The following is a 21,375-nucleotide window of genomic DNA, read 5'->3' as shown; positions in this document are numbered from 1 at the left end:
CACTGTTCCCTGAATGTTCCCCAACTGACACTTGCCCCACCTCATTCCCCAGAACCAGATCCAGCAATGCCTCCTCCCTCATCGGGCCAGAAACGTGCTGATCAAGAAAGTTCGCCTGAAAGTTCTGTGAAGGGGGATTGACAGGGTAGATGCTGAGAGGTTGATTCCCCCCGGGCTGGGGAGTCTAGAACCAAGGGGCACAGTCTCAGGATAAGGGGTCGGCCATTTAAGACAGAGATGAGGAGGAATTTCTTCACTCAGAGGGTTGTGAATCTTTGGAATTCTCTGCCCCAGAGGGCTGTGGATGCTGAGTCTGTGAATATATTCAAGGTATAGATTTTTGGAGTCTATGGAGGTTTAAGGGATATGGAGATCGGGCAGGAAAGTGGAGTTGAGGTCGACTATCATCCATAATCTTATTGAATGGCTCCAGGGGCCTACTCCTATTTCTTATGTTCTTAACACACTTCGGAAATTCTTGCCCCCCTCTCTGCCCCTTCCACTATTACTATCCCGATGTTGATAGGGCGAGATGAAGGCCCATGGGTGATGAAAAAAATACATCTGTAAACCGACTGAAGGAAAGCTCAGGAGATGGGACAAGCAGGTTTGGAATTCAAACAGGAAGAGGCATATTGAAGGACATCAGAATGGGCCAATCAACAAAAGGGATAAGTTATCTCTGGCCAAACACAACTGGACACCAGGCCATCATGTTTGAGGTGAACTATAAAAAGACGGAGACAAAGGAGGGAACTTTTTCTTGAGCCGAAGACATCGAAGGGAGCTGTTCTGAGCTGGCTGGCTGAAAACTCGAAGTTATAATCCAGTTGGACTGATCACCCAAAGAATTATACGTAAGCCAGTTGAGCATAGATATTGCAAGAGAAAGGTTGCACATAACCAGTTAACTTAGAGGCATCTATATTACGAGGTTTAAATTTGTTTTCAATTGTACGTAACTGGTTAACTTGGGTGTAGATATTGTGAAGGAGAATTTATTTTAATTGTACGTAACTGGCTTCCTTGGGGAAGAGTGACCATAATATGGTAGAATTCTTCATTAAGATGGAGAGTGACACAGTTAATTCAGAGACTAGGGTCCTGAACTTAAAGAAAGGAAACTTCGATGCTATGAGGCATGAATTGGTTAGGATAGACTGGAGAATGATACTTAAAGGGTTGACGGTGGATAGGCAATGGCAGACATTTAAATATCACATGTGTGACGCAAGAATAAAACGGGGAAGGTGGCTCAACCGTGGCTAACAAGGGAAATTAGGGATAGTGTTAAATCCAAGGAAGAGACATATAAATTGGCCAGAAAAAGCAGCAAATCTGAGGACTGGGAGAAAGTTAGAATTCAGCAGAGCAGGACAAAGGGTTTAATTAGGGGGGGGGAAATAGAGTACGAGGGGAAGCTTGCTGGGAACATAAAAACTGACTGCAAAAGCTTCTATAGATATGTGAAGAGAAAAAGATAGTGAAGACTAATGTAGGTCCCTTGCAGTCAGAATCAGGTGAATTCATAATGGGGAACAAGGAAATGGCAGACCAATTGAACAAATACTTTGGTTCTGTCTTCACTAAGGAAAACACGAATAACCTCCCGAAAATATTAGGGGACCGAGGGTCTAGCAAGAAGGGGGAACGGAGGGAAATCCTTATTAGTCAGGAAATGGTGTTAGGGAAATTGAAGGGACTGAAGGCCGATAAATCCCCAGGGCCTGATAGCCTGCATCCCAGATTACTTAAGGAAGTAGCCCTAGAAATAGTGGATGCATTGGTGGTCATTTTCCAACATTCTATCGACTCTGGATCAGTTCCTATGGACTGGAGGGTAGCTAATGTAACCTCACTTTTTAAAAAACGAGGGAGAGAGAAAACAGGGAATAATAGACAGGTTAGCCTGACATCGGTAGTGGGGAAAATGCTGGAATCAATTATTAAAGATGTAATAGCAGTGCATTTGGAAAGCAGTGACAGGATCGGTCCAAGTCAGCATGGATTTATGAAAGGGAAACCTGCTTGACAAATCTTCTAGAATTTTTTGAGGATGTAACTAGTAGAGTGGACAAGGGAGAACCAGTGGATGTGGTGTATTTGGACTTTCAAAAGGCTTTTGACAAGGTCCCACACAAGAGATTAGTATGCAAAATCAAAGTGCATGGTATTGGGGGTAATGTACTGACGTGGATAGAGAACTGGTTGGCAGACAGGAAGCAAAGAGTGGGAATAAATGGGTCCTTTTCAGAATGGCAGGCAGTGACTAGGGGGGTGCCGCAGGGTTCAGTGCTGGGACCCCAGCTATTTACAATATACATTAATGATTTAGATGAAGGAATTAAATTTAATATCTCCAAGTTTGCAGATGACACTAAGCTGGGTGGCAGTGCGAGCTGCGAAGAGGATGCTAGGAGGCTGCAGGGGGACTTGGTGAATGGGTAAATGCATGGCAGATGCAGTATAATGTGGATAAATGTGAGGTTATCCACTTTGCTGGCAAAAACAGGAAGACAGATTATTATCTGAATGGTGACAGATTAGTAAAAGGGGAGGTGCAACGAGACCTGGGTGTCATGGTACATAAGTCATTGAAAGTTGGCATACAGGTACAGCAGGCGGTGAAGGCGGCAAATGACATGCTGGCCTTCATAGCTAGGGGATTTGAGTATAGGAGCAGGGTGGTCTTACTGCAGTTGTACAATAGTGAGACCACACCTTGAATATTGTGGGCAGTTTTAGTCTCCTAATCTGAGGAAGGACATTTTTGTTATTGAGGGAGTGCAGCGAAGGTTCACCAGACTGATTCCCAGGATGGCAGGACTGACATATGAAGAAAGACTGGATCAACTAGGCTTATATTCACTGGAATTTAGAAGAATGAGAGGGGAATTCATAAAAACATATAAAATTCTGATGGGATTGGACAGGTTAGATGCAGGAAGAATGTTCCCGATGTTGGGAAAGTCCAGAACCAGGGGTCACAGTCTAAGGGTAAGGGGTAAGCCATTTAGGACCGAGATGAGGAGAAACTTCTTCACCCAGAGTTGTGAACCTGTGGAATTATCGACCACAGAAAGTTGTTGAGGCCAGTTCGTTAGATATATTCAAGAGGGAGTTAGATGTGGCCCTTACGGCTAAAGGGATCAAGGGGTATGGAGAAAAAGCAGGAAAGGGGTACTGAAGTTGCATGATCAGCCATGATCTTATTGAATGGTGGTGCAGGCTCGAAGGGCCGAATGGCCTACTCCTGCACCTATTTTCTATGTTTCTATGTTTCTAACTCGAGGCATAGATATTGCAAAATGTTGAATCTAAAATTGGCAAACTAGAGAACTTGTAGTTTCGGTTGATACTTTTGAACCTGTACTCAGTCGTGTTGAACTAGGAATTTATAGTCTTTTTAATCTTTTTGATAAAGTCCATTAGACTGGAAAATCTCAGTGTTCTTATAAGTCTTGGGGGCTAAAATTCAGGCCTGCCAGAAAGCTGACGCACTTAAGTTTTTTTTTTAAACCGCTGTCTCGGAAGAGATTGACTCTTAATCGATATTCAGCTCTGTTTTTTTTTCCCTCCAAGCAGGCCGGAAATGGGCCATAATGGGGGCGGAGGTGTGGCGGCAAGTGCTGGTGAGGGGCGGCACGGATTCTCCGCCGCTGTCACTCAGCAGCGGAGCGCTGGTGACGTTAAGGGCGAGAGAATCGTCCATCAGTTGCGATCGGACACTGGGACACCAGGGAGAGTTTCGGCCGGGCCATTGGCCTGGCACCCAAGAGGAGAGGTGTGTGCCAGGGCTGCCTGTTGGCGGCCCGGTCGAACCCGGGGAGGGCCCATAATAGTCCCAAGTCGGCCGGCAAAAATAAAATGGCGGCCGCGGCAGGACACCCTCGCCTTTAATGGCCGCCGCACCGCCAAGGCATAGAGAGAGCAGACAAGGCACACCGACAGAGAAATCTGTCGGGGGCACCGCTCGGCAACAAGATTTTCGTGCTAAACTTTGCGGGAGGTGGAAGTGGGGACTACGAGACCCCCCCCCCCCCCCCCCCCCAAGAGCTGAATTTAGCCTTCGGCGGCCGTTCGACTCCGCCGCAAATGGGCGGTAACGGGCCTTATTGGGGAGCCACATTTCGGCCCCTTGGTGGATGAGACCCGGAGGAAAAGTTCCACAAGTGGGAGGAAGCTCTCGTGGAGCACAAACACTGGCATCGACCAAATGGGCCGAATGGCTGGTTCCCGTGCTGTGAATTATATGCAACAGAAATACAGGTATTTATTTTCAATCTACCTGTCGTGGGAAAGAAAAACATCCATGAGCCAATAAAAACATGTACTTCACCTTCTCTCGCATATTCTTTGCAAATTATTTATAAGAATATCAGAAACAGGAGCAGGAGCCGGCCATTTGGCCCCTCGAGCCTGCTCCGCCATTCAATAAGATCATGGCTGATCTGATCATGGACTCAGCTCCACTTCCCCGCCCGCTCCCCATAACCCTTCACTCCCTTATCGCTCAAAAATCTGTCTATCTCCACCTTAAATATATTCAATGACCCAGCCTCCACAGCTCTCTGGGGCAGAGAATTCCACAGATTTACAACCGTCTGAGAGAAGAAATTCCTCCTCATCTCAGTTTTAAATGGGCGACCCCTTATTCTGAGACTATGTCCCCTAGTTTTAGTTTTAGTTTCCCCTATGAGTGGAAACATCCTCTCTGCATCCACCTTGTCGAGCCCCCTCTTAAAACATAAGAATATGTTTTGATAAGATCGCCTCTCATTCTTCTGAACTCCAATGTGTATAGGCCCAACCTACTCGACCTATCCTCATAGGTCAACCCTCTTCGGAATCAACCTCATGAACCTTCTCTGAACAGCCTCCAATGCAAGTATATAAAATACGGAGACCAAAACTGTACGCAGTACTCCAGGTGTGGCCTCACCAATACCCTGTACAGTTTGTAGCAGGACTTCTCTGCTTTTATACTCTATCCTGAAGGAACACTGAAAGCAAAGGTGTGAGACTTCCCAATCAACAGACAACCCCCCCACCCACCCCCCCCACAATAAAGGTTTCAGTCCTGGATGTGATTAACAGCAGCACTAACAACAGAGTCTAAACCCCGCAGCAACACGTGAATTCGCTGGTGTGTGAGCAGGTGGGAGGTGTGAGTGAATCCCTTCCCACACTCGGAACAGGGGAACAGCCTCTCCCTGGTGTGAATATGTCGGTGTCTCAGCAAGTGCGACGACCGAGCGAAGCCTTTGCCGCACTCGGAGCAGGCGAACGGCCTCTCCCCGGTGTGGATACTCTGGTGGGTGAGCAGGCTGGTGCGCTGAGCAAATCCCTTGCCACACTCGGAGCAGGTGAAGGGCCTCTCCCCGGTGTGAACTCGCTGGTGGCTCAGCAGGTGGGAGGACTGGATGAACCGCTTCCCACACACTGAGCAGGCGAAGGGCCTCTCCCCGGTGTGAGTGCGCTGGTGGGTGAGCAGGTTGGACGAGCGGCGGAAGGCCCTCCCACAGTGGGAGCAGCTGAAGGGCTTCTCCTCGGAGTGAACCAGTTGGTGCATCAGCAGATCCTGTGATCGCTTGAAGCTCCGGCTGCAGCGGGGGCATTTAAACGGGCGCTGGTCGGTGTGAACTCGCTGGTGCTTCTGCTGGTCGGAGAACCGAATGAATCCCTTCCCACACAGGGAGCAGGTGAACGGCCTCTCCCCGGTGTGAACTCGCTGGTGCGTCAGCAGGTTGGAAGAAACAGTGAATCCCTTCCCGCACACGGGGCAGGTGAACGGTCTCTCCCCGGTGTGAACACGTTGGTGTGTCACCAGGCTGGACGACTGCGTGAATCCCTTCCCACACAGGGAGCAGGTGAACGGTCTCTCCCCGGTGTGAACCCGCTGGTGTGTCTGCAGGTGAGCCAAGTGAGTGAATCCCTTCCCACACTCTGAGCAGGTGAACGGCCTCTCCCCAGTGTGACTGCGTCGATGAGTTTCCAGCTGGGATGGGGAATTGAATCCTTTCCCACAGTCCCCACATTTCCACGGTTTCTCCGTGGTGCGTGTGTCCTTGTGTCTCTCCATGCTTGGACGATCAGTTGAAGCCTCAACACACAACAACACGTGTACGGTTTCCTCCCGCTGTGAATGGTGCAATGTTTTTTCAGGCTGTGTAACTGGTTAAAGCCCTTTCCTCAGGCAGTGCACTGGAACACTCACTCGGGTGTGTGTGTCTCGGTGCTTCTCGAGTCACACTGATGTTGGGAATATTTTCTCAGACAAACATTTCTCGTTCCACGTTCAAAGGTCGATGATGTTGAGGTCCTGGGGAATGGAATGACTCTGTCAGATCTTGACGCGATGTTTGGTTTGAGTTTCCCGTCTGCAAATCCTCCCCTTCTAACACCCTGTAAAAAGGAGATTACAAAACTCATCACAGATTCAGGACAGACAATTATAGCTTCTGTGGAACATTCCTCTCTCATTCCTCTTAAGCCACAAATCCACCATTCCACACTCTCCACAAGAACATAAGAAACAAGAGCAGGAGTCGGCCATTCGGCCCCTCGAGCCTGCTCCCCTTTCAATAAGATCATGGCTGATCTGATCATGGTCTCAGCTCCACTTCCCCGCCCGCTCCCCATAACCCTTCACTCCCTTATCGCTCAAAAATCTGTCTATCTCCACCTTAAATATATTCAATGACCCAGCCTCCACAGCTCTCTGGGGCAGAGAATTCCACAGATTTACAACCCTCAGAAGAAATTCCTCCTCATCTCAGTTTTAAATGGGCGGTCCCTTATTCTGAGACTATGCCCCCTCGTTCTAGATTCCCCCACGAGGAGAAACATCCTCTCTGAATCTACCCTGTCGAGCCCCCTCAGTATCTTATAAGTTCCAATAAGATCACCTCTCATTCTTCTAAACTCCAATGCGTACAGGCCCAACCTGCTCAACCTTCCTTCATAAGACAACCCCCTCATCTCAGGAATCAACCTTGTGAACCTTCTCTGAACTGCCTCCAATGCAAGTATATCCCTCCTTAAATACAGAGACCAAAACTGTACGCAGTACTCCAGGTGTGGCCTCACCAATACCCTATACAGTACTCTGTCTCCAATCTCACTCTGCTGCACCTAACACTCCAGGTTCTCTCCTGAAGGTGCCGATTCACACTGCTCGACAGATACATACTGCCAGCCCCTGTTCAGGATACAGAAAACTGCAAATCTTCATGCAGCCAATTTGCACACAGCATACTCCCATGAAGCACCTTGGGTCATTTAGAAACATAGAAAATAGGTGCAGGAGTAGGCCATTCGGCCCTTCGAGCCTGTACCACCATTCAATATCATGGCTGATCATTTTTGTACCCCATTCCTGCTTTCTCTCCATACCCCTTGATCCCTTTAGCTGCAAGGGTCACATCTAACTCCCTTTTGAATATATCCAACAAACTGGCCTCAACAACTTTCTGTGGTAGAGAATTCCACAGGTTCACAATTCTCTGAGTGAAGAAGTTTCTCCTCATCTCGGTCCTAAATGGCTTACCCCCTTATCCTTAGACTGTGAGCCCTGGTTCTGGACTTCCCCAACAATCAGGAACATTCTTCCTGCATCTAACCTGTCCAATCCCGTCAGAATTTTATATGTTTCTGAGATCCCTTCATTCTTCTGAATTCCAGTGAATATAAGCCTAGTCGATCCAGTCTTTCTTCATATGTCAGTCCTGCCATCCCGGGAATCAGTCTGGTGAACCTTCGCTGCACTTTTTCAATAGCAAGAATGTCCTTCCTCAGATTAGGAGACCAAAACTGTACACAATATTCCAGGTGAGGCCTCACCAAGGCCCTGTACAACTGCAGTAAGACCTCCCTGCTCCTATACCCAAATCCCCTAGCTGTACCTGCATGCCTACTTTCAATGACTGATGAACCATGACACCCAGGTCTCATTGCACCTCCCCTTTTCCTAATCTGTCACCATTCAGATAATATTCTGACTTCCTGTTTTTGCCACCAACGTAGATAACCTCACATTTATCCACATTATACTGCATCTGCCATGTATTTTCCCACTCACCTAACCTGTCCAAGTCACCCTGCAGCCTCTTAGCATCCTCCTCACAGCTCACACTACCACCCAGCTTAGTGTCATCTGCAAACTTGGAGATATTACATTCAATTCCTTCGTCCAAACCATTAATGTATATTACATTGAAGGCACTATATAAATAAGTTGTTGTTGTAGACTAGAAATGTATAATGTATTGACAATACTATAATACTCAAAATAATATATTTACTTTATTACTATACCACAAATAATACTTCTAAAAAGACTTTGGATTTATATAGCACCTTTCACAACCACCAGACATCTCAAAAGCACTTTACAACCAATTAAGTACTTTTGGAGTGTAGCCACTGTTGTAATGTAGGAAACGCGGCAGCCAATTTGCGCACAGCAAGCTCCCACAAACAGCCATGTGATAATGACCAAATAATCTTTTTTTTTGTGATGTTGATTGAGGGATAAATATTGGCCCCAGGACACCGGGAATAACTCCCCTGCTCTTTTTCCAAATAGTGCCATGGGATCTTTCACATCCACCTGAGAGAGCATACGGGGCCTCGGTTTTACGTCTCATCCAAAAGACGGCACCTCCGACAGCGCGGCACTCTCTCAGCACAGCACTGGAGTGTCAGCCTAGATTTATGTGCTCGAGTCCCTGGAGTGGGACTTGAACCCCCAACCTTCTGACTCAAAAGCAAGAGTGCTACCCACTGAGCCACAGCTGATACTTTACTATACCGCAATTAATATATCTTATATACTTTATAAGGATACTAGAAATATCTATGCATCTATAGTATCGTATAGAACCCGTTCCTTTAATTGTGAATAGGAAGGACACCATCTTTTTTAGCCTCACAACTAAATCTGTGGAGCTGAGAGAGCAATCCTGTTAACTACAGACTCCAGAGAGAGAGAGAGAGAGAGAGAAAGAAAGAAAGGGCAGCCTAGCCTAGCCCAGCCCTCCCTCCCTTTCAGAAGCCTCCACCCTCTCTAGATTCACTTCCCTTCCCTTCAGTTCCTGTAACTAACAATTTAAAGGCAGAGGGGAGAAATTGGTGGGGGAGGGAAGGAAAGCGATTTACTCACTGATGTCTGAGCAGCAGCATTCAGAGCCTGTGCTAAATCTGCATTCAGAGTCACTGAGACTGAAGAGGCTTTTTGCTGGGCAGCGAGCAACTTGCATCAAGCGCCTGCCCCACATCCGCAGGAGACAATGAGGGTTGGAGGACCGCCGGCTTTCTTCCGGTCCTCCAGCCCCGCCCACTGGCGTCACAATGGAAGGGGGCGTGTCTGTGAGCCACAGACAGTGCAACATTCTCAGTGGTGTCTGTCTGTGTGTGTGTGTCTGTGAGTGTGGATATCTGTCTGTGTGTCTGTATATGTGTGTGTGTATACCTGTCTGTCTGGTTCATCATCATAGGCAGTCCCACGACAATCGAGGAAGACTTGCTTCCATTCTAAAAGTGAGTTCTCAGGTGACTGAACAGTCCAATACGGGAATTACAGTCTCTGTCACAGGTGGGACAGACAGTGGTTGGGGGAAAGGGTGGGTGGCGAGTTTGGTTTGCCGCACACTCCTTCCGCTGCCTACGCTGGTCCTCCGCATGCTCTCGGTGACGAGACTCGAGGTGCGCAGCGCCCTCCCGGATGCTCTTCCTCCACTTTAGCGGTCTTTGGCCAGGGACTCCCAGGTGTCGGTGGGGATGTTGTACTTTATCAGGGAGGCTTTGAGGGTGTCCTTGAAACATTTCCTCTGCCCACCTGGGGCTCGCTTGCGTGTAGGAGTTCCGAGTAGAGTGCTTGCTTTGGGAGTCTCGTGTCGGGCATGCGAAGAATGTGGCCCGCCCAATGGGGCTGGTCCAGTGTGAACATAAGAACATAAGAATTAGGAACAGGAGTAGGCCATCTAGCCCCTCGAGCCTGCTCCGCCATTCAACAAGATCATGGCTGATCTGGCCGTGGACTCAGCTCCACTTACCCGCCCGCTCCCCATAACCCTTAATTCCCTTATTGGTTAAAAATCTATCTATCTGTGACTTGAATACATTCAATGAGCTAGCCTCAACTGCTTCCCTGGGCAGAGAATTCCACAGATTCACAACCCTTTGGGAGAAGAAATTCCTTCTCAACTCAGTTTTAAATTGGCTCCCCCATATTTTGAGGCTGTGCCTCCTAGTTCTAGTCTCCCCGACCAGTGGAAACAACCTCTCTGCCTCTATCTTGTCTATCCTTTTCATTATTTTAAATGTTTCTATAAGATCACCCCTCATCCTTCTGAACTCCAATGAGTAAAGACCCAGTCTACTCAATCTATCATCATAAGGTAACCCCCTCATCTCCGGAATCAGCCTAGTGAATCGTCTCTGTACCCCCTCCAAAGCTAGTATATCCTTCCTGAAGTAAGGTGACCAAAACTGCACACAGTACTCCAGGTGCGGCCTCACCAATACCCTGTACAGTTGCAGCAGGACCTCCCTGCTTTTGTACTCCATCCCTCTCGCAATGAAGACCAACATTCCATTCACCTTCCTGATTACCTGCTGCACCTGCAAACTAACTTTTTGGGATTCATGCACAAGGACCCCCAGGTCCCTCTGCACCGCAGCATGTTGTAATTTCTCCCCATTCAAATAATATTCCCTTTTACTGTTTTTTTTTCCAAGGTGGATGACCTCACATTTTCCGACATTGTATTCCATCTGCCAAACCTTAGCCCATTCGCTTAACCGATCTAAATCTCTTTGCAGCCTCTCTGTGTCCTCCACACAACCCGCTTTCCCACTAATCTTTGTGTCATCTGCAAATTTTGTTACACTACACTCTGTCCCCTCTTCCAGGTCATTTATGTATATTGTAAACAGTTGTGGTCCCAGCACCGATCCCTGTGGCACACCACTAATCACCAATTTCCAACCCGAAAAGGACCCATTTATCCCGACTCTCTGCTTTCTGTTAGCCAGCCAATTCTCGATCCATGCTAATACATTTCCTCTGACTCCGCGTACCTTTATCTTCTGCAGTAACCTTTTGTGTGGCACCTTATCGAATGCCTTTTGGAAATCTAAATACACCACATCCATCGGTACACCTCTATCCACCATGCTCGTTATATCCTCAAAGAATTCCAGTAAATTAGTTAAACATGATTTCCCCTTCATGAATCCATGTTGCGTCTGCTTGATTGCACTATTCCTATCTAGATGTCCCGCTATTTCTTCCTTAATGATAGCTTCAAGCATTTTCCCCACTACAGATGTTAAACTAACCGACCTATGGTTACCTGCCTTTTGTCTGCCCCCCTTTTTAAACAGAGGCATTACCTTAGCTGCTTTCCAATCCGCTAGTACCTCCCCAGAGTCCAGAGAATTTTGGTAGATTATAACTAATGCATCTGCTATAACTTCCGCCATCTCTTTTAATACCCTGGGATGCATTTCATCCGGACCAGGGGACTTGTCTACCTTGAGTCCCATTAGCCTGTCCAGCACTACCCACCTAGTGATAGTGATTATCTCAAGGTCCTCCCTTCCCACATTCCCGTGACCAGCAATTTTTGGCATGGTTTTTGTGACTTCCACTGTGAAGATCGAAGCAAAATAATTGTTTAAGGTCTCAGCCATTTCCACATTTCCCATTATTAAATCCCTCTTCTCATCTTCTAAGGGACCAACTTTTACTTTAGTCACTCTTTTCCGTTTTATATATCGGAAAAAGCTTTCACTGTTTTTATGTTTTGCGCAAGTTTACTTTCGTAATCTATCTTTCCTTTTTTTATTGCTTTCTTAGTCATTCTTTGCTGTCGTTTAAAATTTCCCAATCTTCTAGTTTCCCACTAACCTTGGCCACCTTATACGCATTGGTTTTTAATTTGATACTCTCCTTTATTTCCTTGGTTATGACGGCTGGTTATCCATTCTCTTACCGCCCTTCTTTTTCACTGGAATATATTTTTGTTGAGCACTATGAAAGAGCTTCTTAAAAGTCCTCCACTGTTCCTCAATTGTGCCACCGTTTAGTCTGTGTTCCCAGTCTACTTTAGCCAACTCTGCTCTCATCCCACTGTAGTCCCCTTTGTTTAAGCATAGTACGCTCGTTTGAGACACTACTTCCTCACCCTCAATCTGTATTACAAATTCAACCATACTGTGATCACTCATTCCGAGAGGATCTTTTACTAGGAGATCGTTTATTATTCCTGTCTCGTTACAGAGGACCAGATCTAAGATAGCTTGCTCCTTTGTAGGTTCTCTAACATACTGTTCTAAGAAACAATCCCGTATGCATTCTATGAATTCCTCCTCAAGGCTACCCTGTGCGATTTGATTTGACCAATCGATATGTCGGTTAAAATCCCCCATGATTACTGCCGTTCCTTTTTCACATGCCTCCATTATTCCCTTGATTATTGTCCGCCCCACCGTGAAGTTATTATTTGGGGGCCTATAAACTACGCCCACCAGTGACTTTTTCCCCTTACTATCTCTAATCTCCACCCACAATGATTCAACATTTTGTTCATTAGAGCCAATATCATCTCTCACAACTGCCCTGATATCATCCTTTATTAACAGAGCTACCCCACCTCCTTTCCCTTCTTGTCTATCTTTCCGAATTGTCAGATACCCCTATATGTTTAATTCCCAGTCTTGGCCACCCTGCAACCACGTTTCTGTAATGGCCACCAAATCATACCCATTTGTAATGATTTGTGCCGTCAACTCATTTACTTTATTTCGAATGCTGCATGCGTTTAGGTAGAGTGTTTTAATACTAGTTTTCAAACCATGATTTTTAGTTTTGACCCCTCCTGCAGCCCCTTTATATTCATACATATTGTCCCTTCCTATCACCTTGTGGTTTACACTTACCCCAGTGCTACTCTGCTCTGTTGCCTCCTGCCTTTTCCATTCTTTCTTGGGGTCCTGTTCATCTGGTCAGTGCTTCGATGCTGGGGATGTTGGTCTGGTCGAAAACAGTAACGTTGGTGCGTCTGTCCTCCCAGGGGATTTGCAGGATCTTGCGTAGACATCGTTGGTGGTATTTCCCCAGCAATTTGAGGTGCCTATTGTATATGGTCCACATTACTGTATACGCCCCACAGTCATCAAGATCTACGGCGTGGCCCTGGACAACTTGGACCACTTTCCATACCTCGGGAGTCTATTATCAGCAGGGGTAGACATCAATGACGAGATCCAACACTGCCTCCAGTGCAGCCTTCAGTCGCCTGAGGAAGAGAGTGCTCGAAGACCAGGCCCTCAAATCTAGCACCAAGCTCATGGTCTACAGGGCTGTAGTGATACCCGCCCTCCTGTATGGCTCAGAGACGTGGACCATGTACAGTAGACACCGCAAGTCGCTGGAGAAATACCACCAACGACGTCTCCGCAAGATCCTGTGTCTGGGTTAGGCTTGTCAACTCTGACTGAAACCTCCGGGAGATTTTTGTCCCCAACATGAAACAAGGTCATTCAATGTACTGTTCAAACCAGTTCACAACACCAAGCCATAATTTTATTGTGTGTGGATGTAAGGAATTCAAAAAAATATATAGTAAGATATTACCATTATAGAAACAGAAACATAGAAAATAGGTGCAGGAGTAGACCATTCGGCCCTTCGAGCCTGCACCGCCATTCAATAAGATCATGGCTGATCATTCCCTCAGTACCCCTTTTCTGCTTTCTCTCCATACACCTTGATCCCTTTAGCCGTAAGGGCCATATCTAACTCCCTCTTGAATATATCTAATGAACTGGCCTCAACAACTCTCTGTGGTAGGGAATTCCACAGGTTAACAACTCTCTGAGTGAAGAAGTTTCTCCTCATCTCGGTCCTAAATGGCCTACCTCTTATCCCAAGACTGTGTCCCCTGGTTCTGGACTTCCCCAACATCGGGAACATTCTTCCCACATCTAACCTGTCCAGCCCCGTCAGAATCTTGTAAGTTTCTATGAGATTCCCTCTCATCCTTCTAAACTCCAGTGAATACAGGCCCAGTTGATCCAGTCTCTCCTCATGTCAGTCCTGCCATCCCGGGAATCAGTCTGGTGAACCTTCACTGCACTCCCTCAATAGCAAGAATGTCCTTCCTCAGATTAGGAGACCAAAACTGAACACAATATTCCAGGTGAGGCCTCACCAAGGCCCTGTCCGACTGCAGTAAGACCTCCCTGCTCCTATACTCAAATCCCCTAGCTATGAAGGCCAACATACCATTTGCCTTCTTCACCGCCTGCTGTACTTGCATGCCAACTTTCAATGACTGATGAACCATGACACCCAAATCTCGTTGCACCTCCCCCTTTCCTAATCTGCCGCCATTCAGATAATATTCTGCCTTCGTGTTTTTGCCCCCAAAAGTGGATAACCACACATTTATCCACATTATACTGCATCTGCCATACATTTTCCCACTCACCTAACCTGTCCAAGTTATGAATCTTGCCGTCATATTTGACCCTGAAATGAGCTTCTGGCCACATATTCATGTTACGTTTCATCTGCCGTGTGTCTGCCCATTTCAACAGTCTATCTATGTCCTCCTGAAGTCTGTTATTATCCTCACACATGGCTGATCTTCCACATCAACTCCACTTTCCCGTCCAATCCCTCTATCCCTCGATTCCCTTAGTGTCCAAAAATCTATCGATCTCAGCCTTGAATATAATCAACTGTACAGGGTGTTGGTGAGACCACACCTGGAGTACTGCGTACAGTTTTGGTCTCTGTATTTAAGGAAGGATATACTTGCATTGGAGGCAGTTCAGAGAAGGTTCACTAGGTTGATTCTGGAGATGAGGGGGTTGACTTATGAAGATAGGTTGAGCAGGTTTTGACTATACGCATTGGATCAACCACAGCCCTCTGGGGGAGAGAATTCCAAAGATTCACTACTCTCTGAAGAAATTCCTCCTCATCTCAGTCCTAAATGGCCGACCCCTTATCCTGACAGCCAGGGTGCAACATCCTTCCTGCATCCACCCTGTCAAGCCCGCTAAGAGAATTTTATATGATCATCTCTCATTCTTCTAAACTCCATTCTATTCAATCTCTCCTCATAGGACAACCCTCTCATCCCAGGAATCAATCTAGTGAACCTTCATTGCACCGCCTCCACGGCAAGTATAACCTTCCTTCAGTAATGTAATGTCTGTAGCTCCACACGTTGGATGCCTATGTTACTGCAGCTAGTGCTGTTAAATAAAGAGCAGGTCACCTGACCAGCAGGAGAAGATTCCGGAACTGGCAGCCATCTTACAGATTGTGTGATGTGTGCTCTCCAAAGATATGATATTTGGCGACGAGAATGGGATTTAATCGGATAATACAAAGCTGAAATTTTTGTTGGTGAAGGATTCAGCCAGCCGACAGAGAGACTTTGAGAGCTTCTCTGTTTTTGGAAACAGCTACAAATCCGAGGTAAATTACGAGCATACTTGGTTAAACTGCCAGAGTCAAAATGGCTGCCCCATGGGAGTTATAGGGCATTTGGGGGAATTTCAACGTGACCATGAAAGTTTCAGAGCCTATGTGGATCAGCTAGAAATGTTTTTCACTGCAATAATATCATTGAAACCCCGGTAATGAAGATAATAACCGGGCGGTGTTGGAACGAAAAATAACTATATTCTTAACTGAGGCTGGGCCCGAGTTGCATGAAACGCTGATAAATTTGCTTGTGCCTGACAAGCCAAAAGATACAATGCTGGAACAGATTCTAACTAAGCTAGAACAACATTACAGCCGCGTTCCGTTAGAAATTGCTGAAAGTTATCGTTTCGGAATACGAAATCAGAAGGCCGAAGAAAATATCAATGAGTACATTGTAGCGTTAAAAAAGCTATCTATTCATTGTAATTTCGTAGATTTTCAGAACCAAGCATTGTGTGGGGTGAAAAATGATGCGATCAGAAGAAAGTTATTGACGACGCCTAACTTGACTTTTGATTTAGCTTGTCAGACAGCTAAGTCGATGAGCATGGCCAACCAATATTCCCAAGAATTTCATACTAATTTCAGTCATCAGACAATCGAGGTGAATCGTCTGCAGGTTCAAAATACAGTGGAGCCCCCAAAGTCTCAGAAACTGGAAATGGGAATAGAGCATTGATGTCCTGCTATCGGTGCCTGGGACAACACATTGCTCAAAGTTGTCCATATGTGAAGGCAGAGTGTTTCTTCTGCAGGAAAACTGGGCATCTTGTGAAGGCATGCTGACTGAAGGGTAAACCAGCTTTCAAAGCTATAAGTAGAAATCCCCAGAGACTACATAGCATGGAAGAACAACAACAGGACGAGAAGATGTTAGAGTTACACGTCATCAGGAGCACAAGGTTAACGGACAGCGATTCGAAAAGTATCATAATCCACATAGATGTTGCAGGATTCAAGATACCCATGGAAATTGAACTGGTACATCCGTGAGTGTAGTACCGGAGTCGTTATACCTCGACAAATTGCGGGAATTCCCATTGGAGAAAGCCAAGATAGAGCTGCGATGATACTCGGGAGAGAACATTCTGGTGGTAGGTCGTATCACCATACCGGTGAAATACAAGGATCAAGTTCAGAGCTTGCCTCTAATAGTAATGGCAGGAGACAAGCCTGCCTTACTTGGAAGAAATTGGTTGGGATCACTGAAGCTGGATTGGAGTGAGATTTTTCATGTTGGAACGAGATTTGCGTCAAAGGATGATTCCATCAAGAACTATCCGAATGTGTTCTACGAAACGGGCAGTCCGATTCAAGGCTTCAAGGCGAGTGTCAGGGTACAGAAGGACGCTAGATCGGTTTACTGCAAGCCACGTTCCGTACCATATGCACTCAAGGAGAAAGTTGAGCAAGAACTCAAAAGACTAGAGACTAAGAACATTATTTCTAAGATAGATCGATGTAATTGGGCTACACCCACTGTTGTTGTACCTCACTCCAATGGTAAGGTAATATTGTGTGGTGATTATAAGGTAACCGTAAACCAGGTTCTAGAGGGTAATGTCCCCAATACATTGCCAAATATAAAAGATTTGTTCACAACACTGACAGGGGGTCAGATTTTCTCAAAGATGGATCTGAAGAATGCTTACTTACAGTTTCAACTAGATGAGGAGTCCAATCATGCTTGACTATAAGTATTCATCTAGGCCTATATCAATAGGCTATAATTTGGAATGTCTTCTGCCCCTGCCATATTCCAAGGGGTAATGAACCAGATTTTGCAAGGTATTGAAGAGATAGTATGCTATTTAGATGACATACTAATTTCAGCACCAAATAGGCAAATTTATAACATATTGAATGAAGTCCTCAAACGGCTAGAGAAGCACAGAGTACGAGTGGCCGCTCGCAAGTGTGAGTTATTTCAAAACTCAGTGGAGTACTTAGGGTACAGAGTAGACAAAGATGGTTTACATCTAACCAAGGAAAAACTGAATGCAATCAGAAATGCACACTCCCAAGAATGTCACTGTACGTCGATCATTTTTGGGTCTTTTGAACTATTATGGGAAGTTCCTACCAAATTTGGCTACAGTATTACATCCACTGAATGACCTTTTGAAAAAACAGGTCCATTGGAAGTGGTCAAAAGAATGTGATATAGCATTCAATGAATGTAAAAGCAACTTGGTAGAGAACACTATGTTAATTCACTATGACGTATCTCAAGAGATCAAGCTAGCATATGATGCCTCTCCGTATGGAGTTGGGGCAGTAATCTCTCATGTATTACGTAGTGGGAGGAGAGACCAATTGCTTTTGCTTCATGCACTCTCGTAATTATGCGCGAATCAAAAGGGAAGCTTTGGGATTCATTTTTGGGGTAAGAAGTTCCACAAATACTTGTATTGTTGTAAGTTTACCATCGTTACGGACCATAAACCCCTGACAGCAATCCTCCATCCAAAGTCCCCAGTTCCAACATTAGCTGCAGCCCGAATGCAGAGATGGGCTTTGATTTTGTCAGCATATACATATGAGATTGAATACAGATGATCAGCTGATCACAGTAATGCGGATGCTATGTCTACATTGCCTGCCCCATCACAAGTTACACCTGATAGGGAAGAGGTATTCTATTTTTCATACATCGATGAACTGCTAGTCACAGCAGAAGAGATTGGGAGGGTAACCAAATGTGACCCAATTATGTCAAAGGTGTATGATTATATTGTAAATGGATGGCCAAACCAGGTAACAGACAAAGATATTCATCCATTCTTCATTCGTAGGAATGAATTATCAATCGATAAAGATTGGGGTGCAAGAGTGGTTATACCAAATAAATTCAGGTCCAAATTATTAGGAGACCTCCATGACCAGCACCTGGGAATGTGCTTGACCAAGAATTTTGCACGCAGTTACTTATGGTGGCCAGGTCTTGATAAAGATATAGAGTACATCGTCAGTCAATGTCAATCGATAAGCAAGCAACCACCATCGGTACCATTACAGCCATGGAAATGGCCTCCCAAGGTGTGGCAAAGGCTACATATTGATTTTGCTGAGCTAGAAAGGACAACAATTGTTCATTGTGATTGATAGCCATTTGAAGTGGGTTGAGGTGTTTCCAATGTGGAAAATAACAACAAGTAAAACATTAGACATTTTGCGAAGATTATTTTCTTCATTTGGCCTCCCAGAAGAAATTGTTTCGGATAATGGACCACAATTTCGTTCAGAAAGATTTGCACAGTTCACGAGCAAAAATGGTGTGAAACATACCAAGGTTCCACTGCACCATCCTGCTTTGAATGGTGCAGCAGAGCACACTGTACACATTGTAAAACGTGCCCGCATCAAACAAATGTTGGATCCAAATCCAAAGAATTGACAGTTGTCATTGGACCACAAATTGGCTAATTTTCTAATAACATATCGTAATACTCCTCACACAACTACTGGTAGAACAACAGCAGAGTTGTTTCTCAAACAACAGCCACGAACCAGATTCTCGTTGTTAAAACCAAACTTGGCACAGTCCGTAGAAGAGAGACAATTAAGATAGAAAGAGAATCAAGATAGAGGTAGAGTAAAAGAGAGAAGTGTGAAATTAAACCAGAAGGTGAGAGTGAAGAACCATCACCATAAATGGGTAAAGTGGTTACCAGGAATAGAGTGGTGAAGATATGTGGTCCTCGCACATATTTGGTCCAGATGTTTGATAATGGATAGGTTAGGTTTGTTCATATTGATCATATTTTACCCATAGACATGGAAGGAGTTGAAGGTGGGAGTGATTCCATTATTTCTGACTCATCAGATAGTATTGATACACCAGTAACATATCCTACATCCAATGTACTGGAAACAAATCCAAGAGAAAGTCAGAATTTAAGTCTGAGTCTGAGTCAGGAAAACAAACAGTCTGAAGTTAGAGAGAGTTCAAATGGAAATCAAGGGCATCCCTTGGAGGAATGAGTTTAAATTCGACACCATGTTTGGAAGATTCTGTTCGAGAGCGAAGGTATCCTCTTCGAAACAGAAAACAAGTGGTTAAGCTTGATTTGTAAATATGGCAAAATAAGTCCATATCCTTTGTTATGTATAACCATGCAAGTTTGTATGATGATTGTCTGTTATAATAACTCTTCATTAAGGAGGGAGAAGTGTAATGTCTGTAGCTCCACACTGTGGATGCCTGTGTTACTGCAGCTAGTGCTGTTAAATAAAGAGCAGGTCACCTGACCAGCAGGAGAAGATTCCGGAACCGGCAGCCATCTTACAGGTTGTGTGATGTGTGCTCTCCAAAGATATGACAGATAAGGAGACCAAAACTGCGCAAAATACTCCAGGTGTGGTACAATTGCAGCAAAATTTCCTTATTCTTATACTCCACCCCCTTGCAGCAAGTGATCAGGAAGGCAAATGGAATGTTGGCCTTTATTGCAAGGGGGATAGAGTATAAAAGCAGAGAAGTCCTGCTACAACTGTACAGGGTATTGGTGAGGCCACACCTGGAGTACTGCGTACAGTTTTGGTCTCCGTATTTAAGGAAGAATACACTTGCATTGAAGGCTGTTCAGAGAAGGTTCACTAGGTTGATTCCGGAGATGAGGGGATTGATTTATGAGGATAGGTTGAGTAGGTTGGGCCTATACACATTGGAGTCCAGAAGAATGAGAGGTGATTTTATCGAAACAGATAAGATAATGAGGGGGCTCGACAAGATGGATGCAGAGAGGATATTTCCATTCATAGAGGAAACTAAAACTAGGGGACATAGTCTCAGAATAAGGGGCCACCCATTTAAAACTGAGATGAGGAGGAATTTCTTCTCTCAGAGGGTTGTAAATCTGTGGAATTCTCTGCCCCAGAGAGCTGTGGAGGCTGGGTCATTGAATATATTTAAGATGGAGATAGACAGATTTTTGAGTGATAAGGGAGTCAAGGGTTATGAGGAGCGGGCGGGGAAGTGGAGCTGAGTCCATGATCTTATTGAGTGGCAGAGCAGGCTCGAGAGGCCAAATGGCCTAATCCTGCTCCTATTGCTTATGTTCTAAAGGCCAATATACCATTGCTTGCTGTACCTGCATGTTAACTTTCTGTGATTTGTGTACAAAGACACCCAGGTCCCGCTGAATCCCAGTATTTACCTTTTTAAAAAATACTTTGCTTTTCCATTCTTCCTGCCAAAGTGGATAATTTCACATTTCTCCACATTATATTCCATCTGCCATGTTCTTGCCCACTTACTCAGCCTGTCTATATCCCTTGCAGCCTCTTTGCATCCTCACAACTTACATTCCCACCCAGCTTTGCGTCAGCAAACTTGGATACATTACACTCGGTCCCCTCATCCAAATCATTGATATAGATTGTGAATAGCTGGGGCCCCAGCACTGATCCTTGCAGCACCCCACCAGTTCCAGCCTGCCAACCCAGAAATGATCCGTTTATATCTACTCTGTTTTCTGTCCGTTAACCAATCCTCAATCCATGCTAGTATATTACTCCCAATCGCATTGTAAGATTGTCATGAATTAGTTGGTTTTTGAATACTTGTTTTACTATCTTATAATCATCAGTATCTTATAACCATTAGTAATGGATTTATAATTGTGTGTAAGAATTAAATATAATCGAAACATATAGGATTCTGAGGGGGATTGACAGGGTAGATGCTGAGAGGATGTTGCCCCTGGCTGGGGAGTCTAGAATAAGGGGGGACAATCTCAGGATAAGGGGTTGGCCATTTAAGACTGAGATGAGGAGGAATTTCTTCACTCAGAGGGTGGTGAATCTTTGGAATTCTCTGCTCCAGAGGGCTGTGGAAGTTCCGTCTTTGAGTATATTCAAGA

At 45.3% G+C, this 21,375-nt stretch overlaps 1 protein-coding gene across 1 annotated transcript in view; it reads right to left on the bottom strand.

Moving 5' to 3' along the window:
- Nucleotides 1-5,074: 5,074 nt before the first annotated feature.
- LOC139250610 (zinc finger protein 271-like) overlaps nucleotides 5,075-21,375 on the bottom strand; it is a 32,944-nt gene continuing 16,643 nt past the window's right edge. Inside the window, exons 3-4 of the mRNA XM_070873009.1 lie at nucleotides 6,279-6,405; nucleotides 5,075-6,154 (exon numbers count right to left, since the gene is read on the bottom strand). Coding sequence (XP_070729110.1) covers nucleotides 5,075-6,154; nucleotides 6,279-6,405 — 1,207 coding nt within the window. The remainder of the gene's footprint in view (nucleotides 6,155-6,278; nucleotides 6,406-21,375) is intronic.

This window comes from Pristiophorus japonicus, unplaced genomic scaffold (genome assembly GCF_044704955.1).
Source record: "Pristiophorus japonicus isolate sPriJap1 unplaced genomic scaffold, sPriJap1.hap1 HAP1_SCAFFOLD_401, whole genome shotgun sequence".
Classification (NCBI taxonomy): Eukaryota; Metazoa; Chordata; class Chondrichthyes; family Pristiophoridae; genus Pristiophorus; species Pristiophorus japonicus.
Note: the sequence above shows the minus strand (reverse complement) of the source record. Positions and strands in the feature narration are given on the sequence as shown.